At 49.4% G+C, this 12,034-nt stretch overlaps 1 protein-coding gene across 1 annotated transcript in view; it reads left to right on the forward strand.

Moving 5' to 3' along the window:
• dph6 (diphthamine biosynthesis 6) overlaps positions 1–12,034 on the forward strand; it is a 51,627-nt gene that overhangs the window by 23,246 nt on the left and 16,347 nt on the right. The window contains exons 7-9 of the mRNA XM_067243315.1: positions 16–133; positions 1,395–1,524; positions 1,896–2,100. Coding sequence (XP_067099416.1) covers positions 16–133; positions 1,395–1,524; positions 1,896–2,100 — 453 coding nt within the window. The remainder of the gene's footprint in view (positions 1–15; positions 134–1,394; positions 1,525–1,895; positions 2,101–12,034) is intronic.

Below are 12,034 nucleotides of genomic sequence, written 5' to 3' on the forward strand. Positions count from 1 at the left end.
CACCTCACCCCCCAGGTCACCCCCCCCTCCTGCTCTCCCAGGACATCCAGAGGATACCAGTGGTTCTCGGGGGCTCACAGCCCAGACCCCGGAATCCACAACCAGACCATGGCTGCCTTTACACTGCTGCAAGGTACAGTACTCTTCACTACAGAGGGAGACAGGCAGGGAGGGGGGAGCGTTATAAGGAGAGGAGAAAGAGAGAGAGAGAGAGCGAGAGGAGAAAAGAGAAGCGAGAGAGAAACGAGAGCGAGAGAGCGAGAGCGAGAGCGAGAGAAGCACTGCCCTAAACAAAGTATGGTATCAGAGCACCAAAAAATTCCTTCAAAAGCACACACGTCTGACTCCTAATAATCCATGTTCGCTCTCGATCAAGTGAAAATTATAACTATTTTGTTTCTTCTTCAAGATCTGAAAGAGGCGTGAGGCGTTTGGGGATGAGTTTGACCAGGGGTGATATTTGATAAACAGACGCACCAGATAAAAGATTTACAGAAAACATGTGTTCTTGCTTGGAAGGATGGGGTCTTGTGGTGTGTGGGGGTTCCATTTCTCTAAGCAAGGTTTACCCCTCCAAACTTGGGGGGGGTGGGGAGTTCTTAGTCCCCTGGTCACTTCCCTCCTTATTATGTTAGCAAAAGCGCACTTGAACAGTTTCGTCGAATTCGACGGGTTTGGACGAAAAAAAAAGGGGTTCTCGTTCCATCTGGTCCTTGATGGTCGCGATGCGAGCACTCTGGCGTTTGTCAGAGACGCTGGCTGTCAGTGGGTCGGGCCGGGGCTGGAGGCAAACAGGGAGAGTCCCTTCAAGATGAACATAGCGTGGAGAAGAACGGCCCCTCTCCTTGCTACATACACATGCGCACACACACACACAAACACACGCTGGGTGGGTCGGTTCGCTGTTTTGTGTTTTTTTTCGCCCTGCAGAACTTTATAAGCGTATGCTTTTACCAGAGCATCTTCTTCATTCTTTCTTCTCCCCTTTTTTGTTTTCTATCAAGAGACGGGAAGGGAAGATGAAAAGCATATTTAATGTTTATGGTGGTGCAGGGCTGCTCAGCCTTCACAGGGCAGAGACAATATTAAACAAGTTAATATTTAATGAAGAACCTTCTTTGTACGAGGGCCTATTTTTTCAGAGACAATGCCAGCATTGACAAAGGCAAAACAAACTCCAATCTGTATCTCCGGATGGCTGGGAGAGAGGCTGCGTTTCTTCCCTGACCTTGTCGTACCTCTGTGTCTAAAGATTGCTGAACATAGAATGATTAGACGTGTTCACTCTCCGGTGCGTCAATGCACGCTGCCCTAAAGCAGAGCCAGACATCAGTGAGCAGCCTGGATAACAGTGTTTGTGTGATCTGTTTGTGGTGTGGTGTGGTGTGGCTCAGGTGAGCTGGAGACGAGAGGTTGGCAGATGAAGCACGTCGTCCTGCTCCACCTGTACGTGAGGAGCATGGAGGACTTCAGCGCCGTCAACGCCGTCTACAGGACGCACTTCGGTCCCAACCCTCCAGCCAGGTCAGACGCCGTCGCTGCACACGCTCCCTCCGACACGCTCCCTCCAACACGCTCCCTCCAACACGCTCCCTCCAACACGCTCCCTTCAACACGCTCCCTCCAACACGCTCCCTCCAACACACTCCCTCCAACACGCTCCCTCCAACACGCTCCGACACGCTCCCTCCGACACGCTCCCTCCAACACGCTCCCTCCAACACGCTCCCTCCAACACGCCAAGTTGCATGTGACGCCTTGCAAGGGAAAGCCTTTCCCCCCAAACTACCGCCGAATACTTTTTGGGCCGTCGTCGGACAGCCTCCGTTCCCTCCCACCTCATGTTTCCCCCTCCCTCTCTTCTCCCCTCTGTCCACCCGTCCATCTCTCCCCAGGGTGTGTGTGCAGGCCCCTCTGCCCCCTGGCCAGCTCCTCCAGGTGGACTGCCTGCTGCAGGACTGGCCCCAGCCGGCCCCTGAGAAGGAGGAGGAGGAGGAGAAGGAAGAGGAGGACTCCTTCCACCAGAGAGAGGCCCTGCACGTCCAGAGCCTGTCCCACTGGGCCCCCGCCAACATCGGGCCCTACAGCCAGGCCCTCAGGGTAGGAGGACCCCCCCAGGGTTGGTAGGGGTGGGGGACTGAGGGACTGTGGTGCTTTGATAGAGGGGGGAGGGGGGGGGGGGGATCTCTGTGTCTGTTGAACTCGAACTCAACAAACAAAGCCCCCTCCATCATATCATCCGCCAACCAACGTGGTTTGAAAGGGAACAGGGAGGAAGTGTGGTCGTGGGTTCACGGCCGTCTGCTTCTGTTGTTTACTCTGCATGTAGTTTACAGGATTGCAGTTGTCAAGGTACTGTCAACAAGTCCAGGGTCCATCTCCTCCACACTGTCCTTCAGCCCACTCACTAATCCCCCTGTGAGTGAGAACACGTGTCTCTGTCTCTGGTGTCGAGGTGGTCTGTCTCTCCCTTTTGTATCTCTGGTATCGCTCTGTTCATTGTGTTTAAGGTTGTGGTCTTAGCCAGTGTGGTCGGACGAGGAAGAATGGCTGGTTTTCACCACTCCTTTACAATGTTTGGTTTTCTGAAAGTTGCAAGCCGCCGCCGAGGCGATTCGTTAAACTACACAAGGAAAATACCAGAAGAGCGGGTGAAACTGCGCTGTTTGCTTAGAAGTTTCTAAGCTGAACTCCGCGGCTTTGCCTCATCTCACTGCGTGTCTCATCTCCCCCCCCCCCCCTCCACATACACACACTCTCCCTACGCTGGTTCAATTACCACAGAAATATATGAACAGCTTCTCTGTGTTTGGGGGGGCAACGGGGGGATTTTTTACATATTGATACAATTAGCCCCTCGCTGTGAGCATGCAGATGCGTTGCCCCCCCATGACTCCACTGTAATGAGGATTCTCCGTGGTGACGAAGACTGTTGTCTCCACGACGCCGTGACGAATAAGGCCCTGGCTACAGCACACTGTAAGATAGAGAAGGGGTTGCATTCTGGAACTAAATAACCCTCCCCTCCCCCGACAACCTCTCTTCTCACTTTGGGAAATAATTAGTGATTAAAAAAAGAAGGGCTGGGAGGAGAGGAGGAGGAGGAGGAGAGGACGAGCTGGATGGCTCCACTGCATTTTTTTCCTGTGATCTTAATTATTTTCCGGAGAATGTCATCAGTCTGGTGTCGCGCAGGCAAATTTGGAAATTATAATGTCGTCTCTTAATGTGATGGTAAAATATGACTAACTAGATGCAACTAATAGCAAAACGTTGGGGGAATATCAATGACTTGGTTTCTGGCTAGAAGAGAGTATTACTGGACGTTTGACAGTTAAATGTGCCCTTCGCTCAGGTCTATGGGGAGACAATGATGTCCCTTTGGATGGACCCAGTTTGGTCCAGCATGTCTTCGTCAGACCACTCTGTCGGGGGATGGGCATGTGTGTGTGGGGGGGGAGTGTGTCGGGGGGATGTTGGGATGAGGGGAGCTGTGTGTGACGGACTTATCTGATGCATGTCTGTGTGTCTGCCTGTGAGTCTTCCTGTCTGTAAGTCTGTCTGTGAGTCTGCCTGTCTGTGAGTCTGCCTGTCTGTGAGTCTGCCTGTCTGTCAGTCTGCCTGTCTGTGAGTCTGCCTGTCTGTGAGTCTGCCTGTCAGTGAGTCTGCCTGTCAGTGAGTCTGCCTGTCTGTCAGTCTGCCTGTCTGTGAGTCTGCCTGTCTGTGAGTCTGCCTGTCAGTGAGTCTGCCTGTCAGTGAGTCTGCTCCAAGTCTCTCTAGCCGCACCGCCTGTCGATGTCATGGCGTGCCGACAGATCCCTCGTCATACTGGATGTACAGGATCAGTTAACCTTTATGATGTCATAGCTGCAGGCCTCGGGAAGTGTTCTTTATGAAAATACTGTAAATCAACCTGTAGGAACGGAACACAGTGATTTAATCCAGGTTTGTTTACATGCTTTCGTCTATCAGTTACACCCTTGATTAGTTCCAGGTGTAGAGGTCATGTTTAGCATAATAGTAAAGATATATTTAATGAGACATGTCTTTATTGCGTCAGTATTTGATTGTGGTCCGTGGCCTGCCTTAATATAGAATATGAGAGACCAGAGGTCTTTTAACCAATTTGTTCTCGTTTCGATGTTGATGTTTATCTGGAATTTCTTGCAAATTCTCCCTGGTTGGTGTTTTGTCTCAATTTGCATAATTAAATGATCAGAAAGGGCCCTGTTCTACCACATCAATCATTCTGTGGAAAAAAGCAGCTATATTTTGCATGTTCAGAAGTGAAAACATTTGGAGAAACAGCAATGTTTAACGCCATATTCTTTGCAAAACAAACTCCAACCTCCTATATAATAAAAATCTACTTGTACTCATAACGCATCATTAAGCTTGCCGGTTGCCAGACAGGGCAAGATTGACCCGTCATTAACCAAAATCCTAGTTAACAGCAGGAAAATATAGACAAATTATTATTCACACCCTGATTCAATCGCTCACCATCTCCCAGAATTCCCTTGGAGCAGCCAACACAGTGGATGCAGAACCTGCGAACGGCAGCACAATCAGATGAACGACCGTTAAACATCTCCCCTTTCCTGTTAAGAGATAAATGGAGCACCCCTGGGAGATTTGGTGGGAGATTAGGCCCACTGATCAGATTCTAGAGGGTGCGCTTGGGGAGCTAGCCGGGGCGAGCCTCCGGTCCCCCCCCCCCTCTCCCACCAGCCACCGAACGCGAGCTAACCCCCCTCCTTCCCACACTCCCCTAATTGTGAGTGACAGTCAATATTGTGGAAGCCCCTCGCCTGCCTGCAATAGGATTTGTATTGGATTTTGAACATTGTCAAAGTGGACAGCGAAGCATGGTGGGGAAAGTGGATCTGACTGGGCCAATTAGCATCAAAAGGGTTAGCCGGGCACAGTGCGGCGGGCGGTAGTATTTGAATAATCTTCTTACGGGACGGGTTACATGAGCTAAAACAATGAGCGGAGCCACATCTGACCCCCTTGTTAGGGAGGTCAGGGGTCATGTTGAACAGCAGAGAGGCTCTCTCTCACCTCCCTCTCTCCAAAGGCCTGGATAGAGGACAGGAGTGTGTGTGTGTGTGTGTGTGTGTGCGTGTGCGTGTGCGTGTGTGTGAAGCAAAACCGGGGAGAGCGGGAACTGGGTTTAAAGAGGAAACACAATTCAACGTTTTTATATGAGAGTCCAAATACAGTAGTGTTGGCCTTTATTGTGAATTGTGTTGAGGTAGTGGAAAACCTACGCTGGTGTTTCTTCTTTGATGAATAGTAGGAATCAAGCTAAGTGCTTTTGTTTTATGGCACATTTTCTCCCACAGAACGTTTCACTGCCACGAAAGAGCTTACTTGCACACTTCAGCCCTCCTCCTCACCCTCCTCTTTCTCGCCATCCTCTTCCTCACCTTCAGCTCCTAAAATTTGCTTAGCCCAGTCCGGCATCAGTGGAGACTGCATCCACTTCAATTACCACAGAAGGGTAATTAAGTAAAAACACAGCCATCTAAAGCTTATGGGGGAGGGGAGGAATGACCTCGTGTATGTGAGTGTGTGCGTGTTTGCGTGCCCATGTTGTGTGCATGTTGCATGTGCATTTGGGGTTAGCGGCTGTACAGATTAATTAGGACAATAAACCTAATCTCTAACGCTGCAAAATGAATCTCGTATTCTTTTTCAAATTTTTTTTTTATATATAAATGTAGCGATCCCGGAGGTGGCGTCCATCATCCGTCAACGGTTCCTCCCTCTCCCTCGCCATAATCTATTAAAATCTTTCTTTTATCTCACCTCACCCCCCCTGTCACTCTTTATGGATTTTTTCATAAACATGGCCTGTGCTTCATAAACGTCTTCATTTTCTACTCTATTAACATGACTTGAAAAGCGCTTGATAAAAGAAGGAGGGGGAGCGAGGATGAACGCACCAATAAGAACGTCAGGAATGCTGGAGGCTAGGAGCGGCGCAGGCCGCTCTCTAGCGAGGGCGCTCATACAATGTTATCAGCTCTAATAAAAGAACAAATGATCATTTCCACCCGAGGAGAAAGGAGGGAGGGAGAGGCAGAGAGAGAGGAAGAGAGAGAGAGAGAGAGAGAGAGAGAGAGAGAGAGAGAGAGAGAGAGAGAGAGAGAGAGAGAGAGAGAGAGAGAGAGAGAGAGAGAGAGAGAGAGGGAAAAAAGAAGGCAAGACAGAGAACTAGAGGGGGAGATACCGACAGAGAGAGAGAACGAGAGAGTGGGAAACAGTTGTTGAGTAATTGAGACGATGAATAATGAGGCCTTGAAGCCTGAATGGGTTTGATGAGGCTCGAGATTGAGGAGGATTGTGGGATACTGCTGCTCTCCTCTCTGTGTACTGCCTGTGTTGCCATAGCTTAGTGGTGGGTTTCTTCTGTAGCCCTCTGAAGCTGGACATTCATTCCTTGGGTCTGACTCATTTGCGAGTCGGATTTTGTTGGATTTGGAAGACGGTTGATTTAGCCGTGGTTTACCTCGGAAACTTTACCCACTGTGCTTGTGTGTGTGTGCGTGTGTGAGCCTTACTCATCGTACCCACACACAGGGGTTAACTGTCTTCACTTGAACTGGACAGACACACGACACACCTTTCAAAGCTGATAAGGCCTTACATGAATGGCATGTGGCTTGCAAGGCCCGAGGCGCGCGCACACACACACACAGTCACACACCTGTATACCCACTCGCTGTAGCAGGGCCTGTCTCTATCTGTCTACAGAGTTGGTCATTAGAGTGACTCACATTTGACTCGCCAGGGTATTCATAGAAGAGTGACAAGACAGGTAGTCTGTTGAAAACAGATACAGACACACACAAGCACGCGCACACACACACACACACACACCCACAGCGGGGGTTTGCCTCCCCTTCTCCCCCCCGGATGCAGACATATATCTGCATTGACACATGGTCACTGCTGTGGCTGAGGACAGCGGTGGACACACCGGGCGGGGGGTGTACTTGTTACATTGCGTGTGTGTGTGTGTGTGTGTCACAGTTAAATGTAGGCCAATCTGATGAGGGGGCAGTTTTGTGTGTGTGTGTGCGCGCGCGCGTGTGTGGGTGGGGGGTGGCAGCAGCGGGGGGTGAGAGGAGGGTAATTATTTCTCTCTCTCCACCCTTCTGTCCCTGCCATCTTCCACCTCCACCCCTCCCCCCCCCCCCCCCTCCTTGTGGAGGCTGACCTGCCGTGGCAGCAGACATCGTGAGGAGGCACTAAGGGCCCGAGCCAGCGCGCCACGTGGGCAACAGGGCTGGTATCAGCTCGCACCGGCAGAGGACACGAGAAGGACCGGATCTGTCAGAGCGCATCGGGCGCGTGGCGCGGGCCCCTGCCACCCCCGCCCGCACCCCGCACACACACACTAATGGGCCAGGGCCCCTGACAACTGATCCTAATTGGCCCTGAACAGCTCTTCATGTATTATTGGTGCCTGACTGCCTTGGTTCATGTCAACATGTCGCGTGGCGGGATGGGGGGCGGGGGACGGGGGGGTCACCATTGCTGCTGCCACCCCCCCCTCTCTCTTCCCTCCCCCCTATGCACATAGACACGCTCAGACTACGCACACACGCACACATACTCTCGGACACGTGTCCCCAGTGCAGTGACCCTTACACACCTAGCCAGCCATGGGAGAAGGGGGATGTGGTCTCTAGTGTGGTAGGTGGACTGTTTTGACCCCCCCCACCCTCGCCACTTCCTCCTCCTGTCCCTCCCCCCCCCCCCCCCCATCCTCCTCTTTTTCTTCCCATCCTTTCCTCCCTGCCTCCTCCCCACTCTCTGGCCCGGCTCAGTTAACAAGGTATAGAAGGTATAGTTTTAAGTACATTCCCTTGTAAAAGGGTTTCATATATTAGTTTTTTTATATTTTATGGATTATCACTGCCATTCAAAATGGATTGGTTGTTAATATGCATTGTGGGTGAATACAAACAGTCAACATTTTAATCAATGTCAAATGCTCCCTTTTTATTCTCTATTGGTGTGTGTGTGTGTGTGGGGGGGGGGGGGGTAGTCCTCCGTTGGTGTGTCCACATGTGAGGCTTTAGATGAAGTGGAGGAGGAGTCGTAGACCAGCATCGCTAAGACACCGTTTGAGCCACATGACGACGTCCCACATTTAGATCGAATCTCCGGGCGCTATCACCAACCGGCACTCCCAATCGCACCAAGCTCCTATCAGCATCCGGAGTGTTTCTGTGTGAATTATTTGTCGCTTCTTCCCCATCTCTGTAAATTCTAAGCAGGTTGTTTTCCCCTCCCTGGTATAAAGGAGGGAATGAGAGATGCATGGATAAAAAGAGGGGTGCACCGTGCTGTCCAGTCCTATCACTGGCTCTGACAGGAGCTACTTATGACCAGCCCATTACTATGGTAACTCGCTGCTATATTCAGACGCTGCCCCAGTGTGTGTGTGTGTGTATGTGTGTGAGTTTCCCGTTGTGATGAGAGGGCGTAGCTGACAGGGCTGGAGAAGAGCACAGACACACACACACGCACACCAAGGTACAGACACACACGCGCAAATACACACAATACTCACAAACAAATGTATACACACACGCACACAAAGACAAACACACACACACACTCCCAGAACACGAGGGAGAAGCTGGAGAAGGCTCCTTGTGAAGGGTAGAGACTGGTAGAACCGAAACAGCAAAGCAAGCTGGCGGGTGTGCCCATGTTGGCTCCCTACACAGTGAGCCGCTTCAGTCCAGTGAGAGCAGACGACAGGCACTGCAGGTTCAGCTCCGGTCAACACACAGAGCTGGGTCCTGTTAAGAAGACTTTAGTCTGACAGGATGACACAACACTTTTTTGCCATAAGTGGAAGAAGGACGCTTTCTTATTGTGAAGCCGTGGTTTATAGTGAGAATGTTTAGGTGATTTTGTCTATTTTCAAATTATTACCAAGACTACTCTGTAGTTATTTTTACATTCTTTAATTCTCCTTATTAAACGTGACAGTAAGTGCTTCTGATGGAAAAACTTCCCAGGAAAATTCTCTGGGTCTTCATGTGACGGTGGACTAGCCTTGCATTTGTCTTTATTTATTAAGGAGATGTTTCTTCTCCCTGTTTGCCATAGTTAAATGGACTGTTTAGAGCTCAGTTTTATAAAAATTTGGTGACTGTCTTTGTCACATGTAGAAATACTGTAGGTTGGGACATCTCACATCAGCCATTTGTTTTGCACTCGGCCATTGTCCTGACAGCTTCTCACTGAGGTTAAAGTGCTTTGAATGAATTATAGACTGTCCCAGTCTAGTTTGGACATATCAGCGTTTTCAGCATTGCATTCTTCTACACAGATTTATTATTTATATTTATTACGTAAGAACATGTTGGATGCTATAAAGTGTTTTTACACTGTTGGGTTATGCATAAGACATTTCTAAACTGTTTCAAGATTTTTAGGAAGTGTTCACGTGTATAGAATATTGGTATATTAAGTATTTTGAAATATACTCATTTGAAATACTATATCAGTTTTAATTCAGCAGTCATTTTGGTTATTCATTTCGAAATATATTAAGGAAATATGTTGTGACACGATTTCTTTATATTTTCATCAATCACATTTCCATAACATTATTTTTTTAAGAGAGACAAGATTATATAATCAAAATCCACTCAATATATGCATATCACTACAACTTGGTCTGGACTGTGAATAGTGATAATTGTTTACAGCTTTTTTATTGCATTGACACTACAGAGCAGAATAAACAAACATGGTGACACATGGTGAAACCTCCCAGTCTCACGATCTAATTGTCACTACGCTGCTATTCCACAACTTTGTAGTTGTTGTTTATAAATGAGAGTGTTTTCATGATGTCAAAGCAGAATTGCGAAAGACCGTGATCTTTGCAGAGAGAGTGTGTCTGTAGTGTTGTATTCAATGTTTCAGTGTCTGGATGCAGCACGTTGAGTACTGAGCTTCTCTCCAGATCCCCTCACTAGCAGGCTGCTTAATGCAGTCATACTGCCATCTTTTGAGAGGAGAGGGAACTGCCACGCTCAGGTCCTCCTTGCTTTATCTTTGTGATGTATTCTTGTCTGCCTGCCTGCCTATCTGTCTGTCTGTCTGTCTGTCCCCCTGTCTGTCTGCCTGCCTGCCTATCTGTCTGTCTGTCTGTCTGTCTGTCCCCCTGTCTGCCTGCCTGCCTGCCTATCTGTCCCCCTGTCTGTCTGTCTGTCCCCCTGTCTGTCTGCCTGCCTTCCTATCTGTCCCCCTGTCTGTCTGTCCCCCTGTCTGTCTGTCTGCCTGCCTGCCTATCTGTCCCCCTGTCTGTCTGTCTGTCCCCCTGTCTGTCTGCCTGCCTATCTGTTTCCCTGTCTGTCTGCCTGCTTGCCTGTCTGTCTCTCATCTCTCTGTTTCTTTCCCCCTGTCTGCCCGTCTTTTGCCCGGACTGCCTGTCTGCCTGTTTGCCAGTCTGTCTGTAGCTCTCTCTCTCTGTCTCTCTGCTTGCTTGTCTGCCTTCCTGTCTGTCTACGCGTCTGTGGGAGAGTGTTTAGGCTGCAGAGGGTGAGACGGTGGGCCTGACCCGTCCAGACCGCTGGTTTTACCAATGTGACAGCCTGACGTGTCACTGGAACTCATGGGGGAGACAGGGTGGACATCCGTCACTCACAACAATACACACACGCACACGTAAACACGCGTGCATACACTCGGGTGACAATCCAATGATCAAACTGTCCGAATTGAAATGGCTTTTTGCTCTGCAGATGAAATTCTCCACCTCAAGAGACCTTTGGTTTCCTTTTCGAGAAGCTCTTTTAAGGTGTCCACTTCTCTCCTCCCAGAAACAGAAAAAGTGGACGAAGGTTTGCGCTGTCCATCCAGAAATAACGGAATATGAAAGGACAGAAAGAGAGAGGTGGTCACAGCTGGGGGGGGGGGGGTGGGGGGGGGCAACGGGGGGGCCGGGAACAGAGGATGAGGGTTGCAGTTTCAGCATCATTCAATCAGACAACATGCCCCTCAGCAGAAAGAACGCCGCCGCAAAAAAAAGCCTCCCCAGATTCTCTCGAATTAGGGAGATTAACGGGGGTGGGATGGGCATGGAGGGGTGGAGTGGAGGGGGTAGGGTGGGTGGCTGGGGTGGGGCGGCGCACGCATAATGCGGGATGATGGAATTTGTCATCATTTGCATTGTCCTGGAAAGATCGGCTTTGATAGAGCGACGCATGGAGGAGCCTGCAGTGTCCTACGGGCAGGTCACAGAGGAGGCTTGGCAGATAGGATTTTTTGCGATATGTGCATCAGTCGTAAAAGCCTCACAACCAATTTGTCAAGAAAAAAAACGTTCAAAAAAAACGGGAGGCCCGGACAGTTGAAGGGAGCAGGGGCATTTTGCCCTAACGCGATGAGAAAACATGCCCTTCCGTCACCGCCTCTCACATACAGCACCAGAGGTCTGGAGTCATTATGTCCATCTGACTGCTGTGCCTCAATATGCACACACCTTTTTCAGTTTCGTGTTTTTTTTTTTTTTTTTTTATATTCGATTTTAAACAGTATTTGGGGAAAACTTTTTGTTAATAACATTTATTTATTTTTTATAATAGATTCAATTACAGGATGTCAGTTGAGATTTTTCTGTGTCAGTGCACACATTTTTTATTAAATTGTGGATTTATGTATCCGATCATCTACAGTGGTGTCTGTGTGTGTGTGTGTGTGTGTGTGTCCATACTCTCTCCTCTGACCTCCAGACAAACCAGCAATAAGCATAAAGTTGACCAGAGTTGACAGGACAATGTGACTGGCCAACACTGGCCACTGTAGAGCGGGCATGTAGAGAGCATGGAGGGCATGGTGCCTGGCAGCTTGGACCATGACAGCACAAAGAGAGAGACAGAGAGAGGGGTGGCCTTACTTTGTCTGTGCAATGGCTCAAAACCATCCCCTCATCCCAGTGCTTTCTTTAGAGATGTTATGTTAACAGCCAAGCCTTTAAATATAGGCTTGTGGT

The sequence above is a fragment of the Osmerus mordax genome, chromosome 9 (genome assembly GCF_038355195.1).
Source record: "Osmerus mordax isolate fOsmMor3 chromosome 9, fOsmMor3.pri, whole genome shotgun sequence".
Classification (NCBI taxonomy): domain Eukaryota; kingdom Metazoa; phylum Chordata; class Actinopteri; order Osmeriformes; family Osmeridae; genus Osmerus; species Osmerus mordax.